This window comes from Lytechinus variegatus, chromosome 16, assembly GCF_018143015.1.
Source record: "Lytechinus variegatus isolate NC3 chromosome 16, Lvar_3.0, whole genome shotgun sequence".
In the NCBI taxonomy this organism is placed as follows: domain Eukaryota; kingdom Metazoa; phylum Echinodermata; class Echinoidea; order Temnopleuroida; family Toxopneustidae; genus Lytechinus; species Lytechinus variegatus.
The window spans coordinates 5,949,842-5,966,340 of NC_054755.1; the positions used below are offsets into that span (position 1 = coordinate 5,949,842).

General features: G+C 35.2%; 1 protein-coding gene across 7 annotated transcripts in view; it reads left to right on the plus strand.

Moving 5' to 3' along the window:
* LOC121429499 (unconventional myosin-XVI-like) overlaps positions 1-16,499 on the plus strand; it is a 149,218-nt gene that overhangs the window by 17,049 nt on the left and 115,670 nt on the right. For 6 of the 7 annotated variants that reach the window (XM_041626551.1, XM_041626547.1, XM_041626553.1 and 3 more), the window contains exons 2-4: positions 587-772; positions 3,266-3,379; positions 16,365-16,435. In XM_041626551.1, the coding sequence (XP_041482485.1) occupies positions 587-772; positions 3,266-3,379; positions 16,365-16,435 (371 nt within the window). Of the gene's footprint in view, positions 1-586; positions 773-3,265; positions 3,380-15,130; positions 15,625-16,364; positions 16,436-16,499 lie in introns of those variants that run through there. The other variant, XM_041626554.1, reaches the window with a different exon arrangement.

Consider the following 16,499-nt stretch of genomic DNA (forward strand, 5'->3'; position numbering starts at 1 on the left):
AACACAACCACACATTTTCTTTTCCTGAATCTCACAAATCTGGATATTATCTTCCATTTGGGTCAACTGGAAACAGGAAATATGATATGTTGTCATTATCAACTTGTTTCTTAATCCAAGAAATACATTTTTCATGAATTGAAAAAAAATAGTCCATCATTACTGGATGACTACTTGTCCAAATTGTATGATTTCAAGAAATGTATTTCAAAATTAGATATTGCTGATGTGGTTTACGGTACACCATGTGGAGTGTTATAGAAACAGTGGATAGAAGAAGAGAAGAAATGGATAGGCGAGACAGTGGAGATTTTGAGAGTAGAGTATTCTTTCTTGACAGTAGTCCTGAAAAGGACTGTAAACCAGAAGGAATGTACCTTCTGATTTACAATCCTTTTCTTCAAGAAAGAATACTCTACTCTCAAATCTCCACTTTCTCGCCTATCCATTTCTTCTCTTCTATCCACTGTTTCTATAACACTCCACATGGTGTACCCTACCACATCAGCAATTGTACATGCCACCATGCAAACCTTCAAACAACATCAAAATTAGATATGTTTTTCTTCCAATTTTCCTTTTTCAGTTCTCAAGCGGCAGCAGGCCCAGTCAGAACCCATCTATGAGGCTGCTACCCTTCAAGGCATCTCCGGATCCGGGGCTGGATCCTTGGACCATCTACCCCGCACCCAGAGGCTCAGGGTCTGCAAGAAGCTTCGACAGGAACAACTCAAGAGGTACTATGAGCAGGAGAGGGCCGATCATGAAAAAGGTGAGAACTTCACATCAGACTACTCGTACTCTAAAGCTCAAGCACAAAGCGGCTGCTTGCTATTCCTCCCATTGTTACCAAAACATACAGTCTGGTGAGCGCTCATTTGCACAAGCCTCTTACGTCTTATGGAATGCATGTCCTAATTATATTAGAAATATTCATGATTGAGATAATTTTAAGGCTTCCCTAAAAAAGTATCTGTTTAACATACATATGAATTCAGTGCCCACACTCTTTACATATTTTCAAAGTGCATAGGGGCTATTCCACGGTTACTCACGTTACATTTGGAGACACCTTGACTCATACTTGGAGCTGTAACATCTCCTTATCACAACAAAGTACACAGTCTGACTATCCTTTGTATAAAAACATAACTTGGGAAATTCTATTATGCTCTTGGCAAATCTTTGGAATGTGTCGGTTACTCACGTTACATGATTTGGACCAACCTGTGGAATTGCCCATAGGGACATGCTTAGCTCACTGCAATTTCATTGAATCTTCCAAGCAAACTGGAAAAAAGGAGTGCCATAGAAACCTATGTACCTTGTATTCTATTTAACTTTACGACCTCAAATTTTGGCAGTGTGAAGAAGGAGAATTGTTATTTCAGATAAGCTTATTTTTCTAAATTTTTAAAAAACAATTTAGTATTTAAGCTCTTTACAAGATCTTTCCATCTTTGTGGTCACTTGTCACATATATGTACACGTGTATATATCAACAACCCAACATAAAAATGCGAAATTACAGCCAAAATATATTGATAAATTATTAAGGTCTATAGAGCACAAACACATTTTGTGGCACATCTGTGGCAAATATCCAATATTATAGATTTCTCAACACTGTTTTTAACTCTGCCCAATTATCACAAATCCCAAGACTCTATGGTTTACGTCTTGTTGTGAAATGATTGAATTAATAAAATGAAATACCAGATATTTATTTTATAGCTTGAACACAGTTGAGATCGGGTCCTTACATGTGGATTGGTGTTTATGTATGGAAAATATGTGTTACATTAGGTGGTTTCAAACCGCCTCGATCACAAGAATCCCCGTTAAATTACGAGAACTTTTTAAGGCTAAAAAATACCCGTTAACTATTCCTGCATTCACACCGCCCCGAAACACATCCTTCGGGATAAGTTCCCGAAGTTACGAGCATGCGCAAGTGTGGTCTGATAAGCAGTCAAGGCGCGAGATTCAAAATCACTAGCCCAGCAGCCACCCACGCCGCCGCGCCCAACGACATGCTGGGCTAAAAGTTCCCGTAATTTGCTTTCACATTGCCGAAATACCTGCGACCTTGGAAAAATCCTGTAATTTCGCCAAGTACCTACTATTTAGCGGGTATTTTCTTTCGGGGAAATTACGCGTAATTTGCTTTCACATTACCAAAATACCTGGTATTTTCTGATCGGGGTAAATTTCCCGATCAGAGAATAGCTGGAACTGGCGAACTTCGAGGCGGTCTGAAACCACCTATTGTATAACTAAGATCCTTGGTAAGTACGTCATCAACTAGTCTCTGAATTGGGATTATCTGAAATTCATAATCAAAACCTTTTCTGTCCTGTGTTTTTGAGGGGATAAAATCCCAGTGAATCAAAAGCTATCTGGATGAGTATTGTTATCTGTAAGATGACTTCATAATGAGATTTGGCTTGCTATGGTATCTGTCAAGTTGATGGATTATGGGAAAATACCCTGAAGAGAAATTTTGACTTTGCAGAAAAGGGTAAGAGCAAATTGCGATTGAATATTCAGAAAGCAAATTGCACTTCTTCACTTTTTGTCTTGTCATTTTGATATTAAGCGGTGTTTGACTGAGTGTGAGACACATCCATTTTCATTCTCAAAAATCATGCATTTTCTTTACATTGACTATAAAATAGGAATAGAGATGTGACTATAAGTCATTTGCCTCAAGAGTGTGCTCTTGCACACTCTTGCAGTGCTGACAATTCACCAGCTAGGAAATTCAATCAAGGAAAATACTTGTTTAGAAGTACTTTGAAGTGGGAGTGTTCATTTATTCACATGCATGTGTGTAACTTTCCTACACATCATCTTATTCTTAATGTACGCATAATAGCCTTGGTCGCTTTAAAGTTGTGTTGAAAATGCATATTCAGTCAGATAAAAGAATATGCTTTGAGTAATCATTCCCAGCTTTTTTAATTTGTGTACTCCAGCTCCAGAAGGACTTAAGAGTGAAAGAGACTATATACAATAGTTGGAAAATAGTATAATGAGTTAAAATAGTTAATCCATTAAATACCAAAATTTTGTAATTCCTACCAGCTTTTTATGTGCTCCAGCCCATTCCAGTACATGGATTAAATGAAAAATCAGAAAAAACTATTCCATCCCTGACACTCACTGTTTAGCCATTGATATTTACTACATGTATTTATTCTATTCTCTAATTATTGTCTATTTTTTTTACTCCAATGTTTTTCTTGCTTCTGTTATTGCTCAGGCCGCAGACTCTCGGGGAGAAGACCGCAGACACCAAACAGCAAGGGTGTCATGGTGAATTTCGACATCGCCAACAAACTCAGGGATGCGGTCGCTAGGTTTGATGACAAGGAAGGTTAGTGGTGTTTAATCGAAGATGCACTCAACTGATTTCTGTAATGAGGTTGATTGTGCCGAGATTTTTTTTTGCACATTCTTTTGTCAAGTGAATATGCACCCAAAAATTTGCCCTCAGTCAAGCAGGTCCAAGGATTTCAGTAATATAGTTGTTAAATGAGAATGAAACATCTGCAGGAATTTAGCATTTGTGACAATGGGAAATAATGAGATCAATGAAAGTTTTAGAAATAATTGAACACAATTAGAAAGTTAAGAGCATCTGAATGTCTTGAATGCTTTTGTTATAGATATGTTTTATTAACAATGGGTTGATCTCCATCATGTCCATAGCATTTATAGGTATCTCAAAGTTGAAATGCTAAAAAGTTACTTATTGTTTTCTTTACATAATTTCTAAAATTTTCATTGATCTTTTTTGTTGATTTCTGTTTATTCTGATTGGTTTGAAGAGTTTCATTAATGAATGAATGATTAATGATTGTCACTGGGCAGATTGCATGGATTTGTTTTTGTATGGGTTGAATTGGTGATAATAATGATGGTATCATTTGGTGGTTGGGAGTTGATACTGAGAGCGAATCTTTCTGAAAGTTTAAGGTGCTTCTGTTCTGGAAGTGGTGGTGTTATTAGTAGAAGCAGCGATGTGTATCTGGAGGGGTAGTACTGGTGTAGTCTGCTGTGCAGTGTGCAAACCCTTTACTCAAGTTAAAGGTCTGAATGTGCAGCCTACTCCTGCATTGCACTGAAGGCCCTCTCAACAGCAAGTTTTGTATGTGCTAGTCTTTGTGTGGAGACACACTTGTTGATCAAAGTTTCAATCAGGGTCTGTGCCTGCAGACTAGTGCTGGGGTTTGTGGTAGATGCTTTGATGTGTATCCTTAGTGGTAGTAGTAGTTGTGGTGGTGAATTGATGGGTGTTGCTGTGAAAGTGTCAGTGATTGTAAAGTTGATGGTTTCCATAGTGATGGTAAAGAATGGTGTTGCTTGTGGCTGTTGGAATGATAATACTTTTTGTCATGGTTGGTGATGGTGATGTTAATTATTGAGTGCTACATTGCTGCATATTTGTTTGCAAAAGATGTGATGATTATGATACAGAAGTGGTTGTTGGAGTTGTGCAGTTGTGTAGTTGTTTTAAGTTGATACTTGATAAAATAAGAGAGTGAGAGACATCACTGCCCCTTTTTAGTACCAAATAGAAATATAGCCTTTGTTTTTTGTTCTCTCTTTTCTTTTTTGTTTTTAAAGATAAAATGTATCTGTACATGTTCTGTATTAACATCTAGACAGTAATGAAAAATTAGACTAAGCTATATAGGCTTGATTGAAGAATTTTGAATAATGAAGGTGTCTAACAGTTTTATCATGTGTATGGAAATTCCCTATCTCTTTTCTCTCTATGCTCCCTTATGTATCTGCCTCACTCTCTGTCTTTCTCCTTTCCCCTCCCTGTCTAAATTCCTATTCCAACAACTAAAAGTTAGTCTACTCTGTCATCTTGTTAATGTTTTAATCATATAATCATCCAACTTGCCCCCCCCCCAGGCGGGCGGAATCCCCACAACCCAATACCTCACATCATACTTTCACTTCAATTCTGGCGGGAGAAAAATGAATCTGCTGTTAAAGAAGAAAAAGTGATTACTTTGTCCCATGTTTGAGTGAATCACTCGTAGGATTTTGCTAAGAAGCTATTAACGAGAGGAAATTAGCTATCTATTAAAGGAAAAACCCACTGTCAGTGGCTTGCCATAATTGATCTGTCTAGGGCAATCTCTAAACACTCAATTTGTAGACTGTTTCCCAATAACTTTCTATTCCATAAGAGCTAGACAGGAAAATATATTTCTCTTTCATTTTTTCTTCATTTATATCAGTCTTTTGAATAAAACAAAGGCAAAAGTCTAAAAGTTCAGTAAATATTTGATGGTCATACTTCTTGTATTGATATTTTTTACTTGAGATTTGGGACAAGTGTGCCATAGCTTCAAGATGCTCAGCGGAGCATACTGATACTTTCTAACATTTCCTGCTGATTTTAATAGGTTTATAAATTTTCACAATATACATGAATTTCAACTTTTTATTTGGCCCTGAAGTTAACCCCAAAATACTGATGATTGAAAAAAATCTTAAAATTGTATTTAACTTGTTTGGTTAATCTTACATGGCCTCCTTGTTTTGATTTTGAATGTTCTCATCATTTGTCGGTTTTCAGTTTTTAATATTACATAATTGTCAACAATTTACTCAATTGTCCTTTTGTACCTTACATAGAAATGCAGTATAAGGTCCATTGTGTAAGTATTAATACTGATAATTAGTATTGCAAAAGCATACTATTTTAAAGGGATGAATTCAACCATGTTAGAAGTTGTTATGAATTATGCATGTATGCTGTTAGAGTAGCGAACCTTAAAAAATCCTAAAAACAATTGAAAATGATAAAATAAGACCTTAGTAGGAAAGTATTTTAAAAGTTGAACTATAATTAAAGATTACTTAAGGGAGGAAAAATGTATTGCTTAGTAATTTTTTGTGAACATAAATGAAGCATTCAAATTTCTGTTAATTGAATCTCATCTTTTAGCCCAATAAATATTTTGATTTTATGATTTAACCCCTTGTGATCAAACCATTAAGATCAAACAAAAATGGAAGAAGTATTTTTTTACTGTAATTACATCTGTTTATGCTCATTTTGATTGGTTTGCTAACGAAAGTAAAAAAAAAAGGAAAAAGAAATAAAATAAGGTAAATTTTGAAAAGTCTTGACATTCTAAACCTTGAATTGAGATTAATAGTAGCACCGATCAATGGGAAATGACTTAATGACCCAGCAGAATACTATATTATAAACAGGTAGTCTTGTTAATCAAATATTTAAGATTTAAAGTTCCACCGCAGTATGAATACACACCAGACTTGCTTTTTGTATGAATATTGTAAATTTTTATTCAGTTGAGTTGCAATAGAAATAAAGGTAATATTAGTTTTGTCGTTATTACTTATGCTATGTCTGTAGGATGTCAAGAAGTGAAATAAATGTCATCTCTGGGTGTCTTCCAGACAGCCGAATCGTAACCCTTCATCTGTTTCTTCATGTATCATTAATGACTTGTCCATACACCACCCCTCGTACCGCATCAGGAAGGAGAGGTTTCCCTTGATGGCTACACCAATTTTCTCTCTTTCCTCTCCTGAAAGCCAGCGAAGAAAGCCTAAGATTCGCCGCTGCATGTCTCCTACTGGGGTAGTTGCTCCATGCAGTGAAGATTGTCTTAAAGCAGCAATTCTTTAACTAATTATTAAATCCTTCTTGTTACGAGCGTCTGGCTCCCCCACCTGGTAAATTTGTTTCTCAGCGGTGGTCAAGCGTGCACTTTGTTACATCATCAACTTCCAATGAGCATATTCGATCCTCGAATTTGTCACCTTTCCTGAAATAAAGATCCAAATTTTATGGATATTTATCAAGAGATTGGAACTTACGTGATTGGATAATGGTTATCAGATGTGCTTTAGGAACGGAGGATGTTAAGAATCATTGATAGATGCTTGAATTTTCTTTGGATATATTGGAATATGCCCTGGCATCATTTTCTGTTGATATGTGAGGTACATGTAGTGGATCTTAACAGGATGGAATATTTTTGATTAAAGAAAGTAAATAAGCATCTTTGGAAAAGCAGAATGGAATATTAGCCTCTTTTATAGAAATATTGAATTTTGTAATCATCGTATGAGTTGTGTATTGCATCTTGATGTACATCTGCATACATTTGGTTGCTGTGTTCTTGAATGTTTATGTTATCCATATTTGGGATACTAAATAAGGATGTACAAATGTTGATTGTTGATTTATACTCTGGCAGAGCAGTGAACCTAACATAGCAGCACATCACATAGTTGAGAACATTCCTGTTGGAAACTGATATATTAGAGTTTTTGCTAGTGCTGCAGCCGAACCGCCGAACCGAACGGAAGTTCGCCGAACTTGGCACTTCCGAACCGGACCGAACCGAACCGAACTCAAAGGCCTGGTTCGGAAGTTCGGTAGATAACAGTTTGTTTGCATGCAATGCGTGAATGCGATGACTACATAGATTTAAGTATAAAATTAACAAAATATATATTGGTTAGTGATTGTGCACAAAGAGAATTCCACTCAATATATTTTTAAAATCTACCATGATAGCTCCCATCTCGTCTTTGATTAAACTGTTATCAACTTAAGAATATTTTATTAACATAAATATATTTTTTCTTGATAAAATGAGGGGGCATTTTGAAGCTAAACTTGGTATAAAAGTGTGGTGTATTTACGTACTGCCGTAATCGATCGTGATCGTAATCGGACCTAATCATTTTGTATTTAAAGAAAAAGAACCAGACATAAATTCATTCCTCGTAAATGACAAAGTATGACAGTTTCGGTCTCGTGTTTGATTAAATTTTTATCATTTTCAATTTTTTTTTATAAACATGAATAGGCCTGGGAGTAAACATCGATTGATCGAATGGTTCGATTGGCATGCCGCCAATCACCAATCGATTAGCAAAATATACACTAATCGAATGTTCGGCAGATCCCGATTATGACGTTGGCATAACTCTAATACCCAAGTAATAATAATAAAATGACAAGAAAACAATGATGACAGCTGTTTTTTACAGGTTTAAAAATTATGTTACCGAGGTAATGTTTCAAAAATTATCAATGATTGTATCACATTCACAGTTACATACCAACATGATAGCGCTCCGAAAATGTTAATCCAACCCGACCTTGCCCTCATACACAAAATAAGTCATTGTGTGCGTGCACACTGCACAATAATAAGTAAACACATAACCAGCTCACTTGAGCTGATTGGACCTTCGGATAGCCAATGAAACTTTGGGAAACAAAGAAGCGGAAGGCATGTGGTTCCCTTTATTATCAGGAAAGGTCATGACTTCAGAAATAACTTGACCCCTCCCCTATCTGTGTGTGCGTGTGAGGGAAAGAGAGAGGGAAGGATAGGGGATGGGAGCCGGAGAATTTCTTTCATGTTTCAGAACAATGCAACCTTTTTTATATCCCCCTCAACCAATGAAAACTACATTCCAACACGCGCCCGCCTTCACCAGTACTTTCTCGACTAGTCTCCAAAAATAGACCCAGTTATACATGTGGGTTCAAATGATAAAAAATCGTAATTTTGAAAGGTATTTCAAATGAAATATTTTTTTTAAATACATGTGTAGCATCGTGGGCAGATCCACAAGTGGAGGCGGGGACATGGTGTGGGCAAGGGATGAAATTTTTCAAGTGAAATGCTCCACCTGGGCTCAGTCTCAAAGAATATACTTCATGAATGAGTTGTTTACGTCTTTGGACTCGGCGGGGCTGATTCATTTATATGCAGGGGTGTAGCACTTGGAGGGATGCATGCATAATACCAGGGTACCAGTATTGATTTAGGAAAGATTTTCATTGGAACAATAAACTGAAAGATTTAATCTCATTTCATGAAGTTTCTTTTGATATAAAAAAATCATGGAGAAGAGGGAAAAGGGCCTCATTTATGCTAAACATGTGACTTTGATGGAGATTTCTTCATGAGGGGTCACCCCGGGGTCACCATAAAGTAGGTCAACTATTGTGACTTAAAAGACGTGATTCCCGACGAACAATCGAATCATTAAATTATTTTTCCAGGAAATAATCGAATGGTAATGATAACAATCGTCCCAGGCCTAAACATGAACATATTTTTTCCTTATAAAATGTGGGGACATTTTAAGCTAACTCAGTTAAAAAGTGTAGTTGAATTACGTATTGCTGTAATCGGATGTACATTTAATTGAAAAGACATAAATTAATTCCTTGTGACTGACAAAGTAATGGTAAAGTATATATATTCCACCTTCCAAATTTCCATAATAATATAAAAGATAAATAAATAAGAGATGAAGGAATGAGGGTGAAAAAAACAAAAAAGATAAAAATTCAAACCAAATCAACGCATCTTCCCTGATCGATGTTCCGGAAATGGTTGGTAAGGAAAGTTGAAACAGGAAGTCCAAACAACCTGCTCTCGGTTGCTATTATACAGGTAAAATTCGTATTCCAAACTTGAAACGTTTTTCTATTGTCAATATTTTCTTAAAAGTGGTTTAATCTGGCCAATTACTGAAAATGAAATGAAAAATTATCAGCTCCGTCTTAGTTCTGACGATCAACGCCGAGTGATTTCACAACACTAAAATACGCAGTCCCATGTACTCATTTTCGTGTTAGAAATATGTTTGAAGTCACGTAGCGTCGATCTTTCTGGACCAAGAATGGACTGATATTTTATCTTTTTAAAGTAATTCATTGACCAGATTTTACCACTTTTCAGGAAATAGGGACTTTCTAAAACACTCATATTCTTTAGAATGTGAATTTTACCGGTATAATAACAGTTGAGAGGAGGTTGTTTGTCTATTATTTCGACATTCCCGATCAACACTTTCCAATTTGAGAAGCTGCGTTGCAATGACATCGTAATCGATCATGATCATAGCTACATGAAATAATCGTGAAAAAAAATATTCTGATCTTTGTAATTCTATTTCTGTCCTGATTCTCTCGTTATCAATATTTTTTTCTTTTGATTTTTTTTTATTTTCATTTTAAAAAGGAAAGAAGAAATGACTTATTTTTTGTTTATTAAAACAAAAGAAAGTTCAACAATTATCTTAACTATTCTTTTTAGAAACAAAATTTATTATTAATACATGACAGTTCATCCAGAGATTACTTCTTAGTAGGTCGACGATTTTTATTTTTTACATGTTAAATTTAATTTAGCATTTATTGCCGAACCCCGAACCGAGCCAAAGTTCGGAAAAAAATCGCCGAACCCTGCCGAACCGAACCGAACCCGAACATGACGCCTGACTTGCAGCACTAGTTTTTACATCATGAGTACATGGAAAGGGCTATAGATATATTCAGTATTATTTCTTCCTCTTTTGGATGGAAATGTGTAAAGATTTGAAATAATTGTGCTTTGTGGAGATATTTTTCATGATGATCACTTTTATGAAATAATCAATTATGGATCCATCTTTTTTTTCTTCTTTAGCAAACAATCCTGGTATTTCTTCTTCTATTCAACTTCTTGGTATATAAGTTGGTGTCTTTGCTCTTTTTTCACAATGTTTTTAAACTTTCTAAGATTTTAATGAATTATAACTAAAGGTTGCTGCATGAGAAGTGTGAGTCTATACATGTGCAATATAATCACATCACTGTAAGATTTTACTGTTTTTTTTACTATATAGGCCCATCACATAATTCAGAGCAATTAATAATAATAATAGGCATTTATATAGTGCCATCTATCTAGAAATATTTTATTCTGAGGCATGTTGTTGTTATGATTATTACCAAGCTTTAGTTCAAGCTTCCTTTCAGCGCTCATGCATTCAAGGAACTAATCCTACCGGGTACCCATTTACCTCTCCTGGGTTGAATGCAGCACAATGTGGATGAATATCTTGCTGAAGGAAATTACGCCATGGCTGGGATTCGAACCCACGAGCCTCTGTTTCAGATTGTAGATTGTAGAAAAAAAATTTCATGATAAATACACCTTAACCTCAATTTACAGTACAATCAGTTGTAGAAATTCACGCTGCTTTTTGAAGTGGGACACAGGAATGGGTCTTGCAGTGGTGTTGATTTGGCACCTAAGAGAGGATCGTTCGTAACTTACATAGCTTTATAAAACACCTATTAGATGGCTTGTCTAAGGAATCCTCTTCTGCTGTTGCATTCATCAGCGATCAGCCATATTCCTTTGGTCTTTGGTGTACATACTACCTGTCTGCTTGAGGCTATATGGTGGCTTGGCATTTCTACATCTGTTTTTTTCTTTTCTTACGGCGGGATGCCATTTTACTTTTTGAGATGGATGATGCAATTTGCAGCCCGTCTGCGAGGGTTGATGGATTAAGCATCTCACCATGATGTCATCTCACCATACCTGTTCAATTCATCTGGGTTTTAACGGAGTAAAAGATTAAAAGACGAGTTACCATTTACATTTTTCTTAAAAATCCATATTTTTGAAATACTTGTATCACTATTTATATTTCCATAGGTTTAGTTCTTACAACATTTATTGATTTTATCTCTTTTGTTCCATTATCATTAGTTCTCAATTTGTCTTGCAATATGGACCTAATTCCCTGCTTTATGCTAATATTTATTTTTAAACTTCTCTTGTCATATAGTAAAGTAATGATGGTTTGATATTGAACTTGGATAAATGGGTTATTTTGGACATCCTATTTTTATTTCATGACATTCTTTTCAATTTGAATTTGTCAGATGATTATTTGTTTTTTTTTCAAATCACATCCATAGAGACATTTGTTTTAGTTAGATTTTTAAGAACTGAATAATTGTTGTTTTTGTATGATTATTATAAATTGCTATTCAGTTGTTGAGGTTGGAAATTTCCGTAATATTGGTAGTATGATTTGAATATATATATTTTCTTTCTCATTTTTGTTACTGCTATAAAATTCTAATCTTTGCTTCCATCACATAATCATTGATATTTTGTTTGAAGCTATAGTGTGTCACATTCTATTTTGTTTGATTTATGATATGACACCCAAATGTCAATATTTGCCTCATTTACCCATTGATAGTCAGCTAGGTTAACTGAACAAAAATGAATCCATTGCCAACTTTAGAAGACTCCATACTACATGTTTGATAGTCTAGATATTCAGAATTGTTCTTTCCTTATGTTATTAAAAAAAAATCTTTCCAGATTTGATGGAATTTGTTTGCCAACAAGAAATTAGTAATTGGAGAGTAATAGAGTGATGGTATCTATAACCAATTGAATATTTATGATCAACTTTGTGGAATTTGTTTACAGATTAGAAAATACAAGTAGTCTGTTGGAGAAGAAAGAGAAAATAAAAATGTAACTAATTTGATGGAATTTGTTTGCAGATAGGAAATTACTCTTAATGGAGGAGAAGAATTGATGATATGTATATCCAGATGAATATTTATTATTGATTTGATTTTTTGCGTCCAGTACCCCTCAGGAGACCAGTTTATTTTGCTGAGTGGGGTTCCCTGCTTAAATATATTGGAAATAAATAAATTAATAAATAACTTTTTTTGTGCTCCATAGGCCCTGTCATTTGGTTTCTCTAAGATCCTTCACGAGTGCCTGTTTATCAAGACTAACCACCCAACCTTGTCTTAATGCTTCGGCTCTTGAAGACATCTTCCTCTAATAATAACCCTTATTGTTGATGTTTCTAATTGGCCGTGCTAAGTACGCTGCTTCCTCCCTGACACTCCAAGATATTACTTTCTTTCAAAATCATAATACGTCTCCATTGCATCTTCGTTAATATTTCTCACATGTTCTGTGACTGTGTCATCATCGTGGGGTTAGCTCGTTGGCAGCGGTGATGCTACCTTAAACAGCCTTGCGAGTTTGATATCTGACATTTGAAATACTGCTCTCCCTACAGGTGGTCGATAGTGACATCACAACTGTTTTTCTTCTCTCTCTTGCCTTTTGAAATTAAGAGTTATTTTTGGATCGGTTTGCTCTAAATTTGATATTCTCTTCATAGTCTCCTGATAAGAGTTCAGTTTGGCGGTATCTACTGGTATTTCTGATCGTCGTACATCCTTCTGGTTCTGTGGATTGTGTATTTGGTCTTTCATTCAGAGGTTGCAGGTTCAAGTCCCTGGTCAGTGGTTATATCATCAGACACGGCTGTATTCTTGCGATCAAGGCAGAATAATAGAAGTGAATTACTTGTTACCAAGATTTCTGAATTTGATTGTACCTTGCACTAATATCAAGTGCGGAGTTGAGAGATGTGATATAGTGTGATAAACAGTGATATAGTGTACTTATCAGCAAGTATCTTTCCAAATAGTAGCATAATTGTTGCTTGATCATATTTTTTCTGTTTCTCATTGTTTATTTTAGTTTGTATAGTTTTTTTTCAATTTCTTCTGAAATGCACTAATTGATATATATTTTTGGAGAAGGGGATAGTCTAGTAGGATAAAATAATCAATTATATTCCACACTCAAATCCTTTGTTGATGCAGGCTTTTGTCTTTTCTATGGGTTAAGTATAAAAATGAATATTCAGTATGCGATATTCAACCAATATAAATAATAGATTTTCCCTAATTTCATGTCAAATTTATATTTTGAATGTAAATAGAGAAATCAATGTTGTTGGTATCAACTTCCATAATCATTATATTACTGCTTGTAAAGCTACCAGTATATTATGTTTCATTCAAAGTACAGTGTTCATATATTTTGTCTTTGATGTTTGAGATCTTAAATGGATTTTACGAATGATATTGGAAACTTATATTGCTTTTTTATTAAATTTTAGCAAATATTTAGTGTCTCATGTGACAAGTGAAGAAACACAAACATTGCAAATTCAGATATCACATTAAATGATGAAATGTGAATCTTGTGACAAGAGTTTAGGTTTCAAATAGTGGGGCCTATATTATAATAATGAAAAAAATGATTTTCATTTTCATCAATCCATCGAGATGGATACTGTTCGCTCGAAGTCATGCACTCCTTTATTGGGTAGAGCCATGATGGTCATACCAGTCATGTCAATAGTCTTGGGAGTTCAGCAATGGTATCCCTTCAATCCAATCATTGTGCAATGTCATGCATTATTTCATTCAGTGAATCAAGATCTCAAGATCTTCGGAAGGCTTTCTGAAGGAGGAGAATATTACTCCTGCATCATTACACAATGGTGTTTTTCCGCAGCAGCAACATTCATGGCGTAGGGCATAATTTCGTCCTTCTCTCTACATAGTGGATACATCTTTAATTTTTTTTTTACTGTGATCAGGGACACATGCTATGAAGAAAATTCACTCAACCTCAGTCGTGTCTCCATGGTTCGGAGAAATCAACAGCTTCTGATGGGGAAGGCATCATTTGACTTTTCTCTTTACAACGCTCCAGGAAGATTGTTCATGCAAGGGAGTGTTTCATTAACATATTTAATCTGACAAATTGCCATAGGTGTCTGAATGTTACTATGTTAACAAAGAATAAAACTGACTTGGTTGGATAAGACATCATACAGGCAAGCAAGAAGACGAGAGGAAGAGAAGTTCTTTGATATCTGTGACCACTGAACAGAGATATTATTTGGATAAGACATCGTACAGGCAAAGCAAGAAGACAAGAGGAAGAGAAGTTCTTTGATATCAAGCATCTGTGACCACTGAACAGAGATATTACAGAATTCTTTTATCAGTATGCAGTAAATGAAAAGTGGCATTAAGATGTCATCATCTGGTACTGACTGGCTCTCTTAAAAAACAACCTACAGGGATATTGCAGAATTCGGATGTCAACTTAAACTCTTCAGGTAGATGGCTGCTTTTGACTCCTGAACCTCGGGATCTGGCTCGGGATCGCCCTTATAATTGTGACATATATTGACTAGATCTTTCTCCTGTTAGACCCTTTCAAAATTAAACTGCAGCCAGGATTGGGTGAGGAGAACTGAAGGATCTGTTATGTGTGGAAAGCTCCCTTTGCTCTCCATTTTGGTCATCTCCATTGAATGTTTGTTTTAAATTCCAAATTTGGAGATGTCAGTCAAGGTGTACTTGCCTCCGATAGCAACAGCATGGATCCGCGGATGCAAATTGATCAGTCTCTCGATCAAGTGACTTTTGTTTTTGAGGCGATTAAGTGCAGCATGGATCAATGAACTGCACCTTGAGTAGTGCTATTCCCTATTGAATGATGAAAGGGCACTTGTTTTGAAAGGAGCAATAATAAAGGTGGCAAATTTTGGTGGAAACTCAACTGAGTTGTGATAATAGGGCATCTTGCTTCGATCTTTTGAGGAACTGTGATCACCATGCCGTGAAACAATCTCTGAGAAACAATATCATCCAAACGAATAGTATTTTTACTTCTTTATGAAGAAGTTTGTTGTCCACAGATGTCAATTGATTTTATGAACGAGTGATCAAACTTTTAGAGGATGCATTAAGACTAGCGCTAGTCGCTAGTCTCATGCACCAGACTCCAGTTTGTGTGCTTTGAGTGACAATGAATTGCACCTGTAAGACAAGCAATAAGAACAAATCACACCACATTACTGTTGACTGTTCAGTGGAGTCTAAGGAACATTCAACATCAGTTGGTAAGTGAAAGGTTTATAGGGAAGGAAAGCTGGAGAAAGAGAAAAGGAGAATCTAGAAATCACTTTGTGCAGGAAAGAAGAGAGAATATTTTGTTTTGGGGTTGATGGATGGATGGATAGATGGATCGATGGATGAATGAGTGATTGATTTGTTACTTGATTAGTTGATTATTGAAAATTGATATTAAATGAATTAATTTATTGATTGATTAGTTGATTTCTTTATTTTCAGAATATTTGTTTACATGATTAAGTATTTGTAAATTGATTTGAAGTATTGGCCGATTGATGATCAAGTACTATATTTATCAAGTTAATATTTATTAGCCCAATTTGCTGGTCAATTGATCAATAATTGTCAGAGAAAATGTAAATATTACTTGCATTTCTTTGTTCCCAGACATCATGTATATTTTGCTTGAAATAATGGAAATGAATGTCTTGTTTTTTTTTATTTCTTGAATAATCAAGTTCTTTTGAATTGGTGAAGATGATTTTATTTAACCTCTTGTGTTATGAAGCAGTACATGATAACACGGTCATTCAAGTTCAAATTTATTCAACTTCAAATTCATAAACATTAAAGAAAAAATCATGATAATGTATGCATTTAAAATAATTGGCTTATCTTTGTTTCTTTCTTTCTTTCTCTCTTTCCTTCTTTCTTTCCTTCTTTCTTTCTTTCCTTCTTTCTTTCTTTCTTTCTTTCTTTCTCTCTTTCTTTCTTTCCTTCCTGACAGTATTAACTCTGTTGGATCAAAATGGAGACCCCAATACAGCATCAGAGAGTGGAGTTACTCTTCTTCATCAGGTATCATTGAATAACAAAAATAATATTTCAGGAATTGGCCTGTTTGTAGTATTTTGTGGAGGGA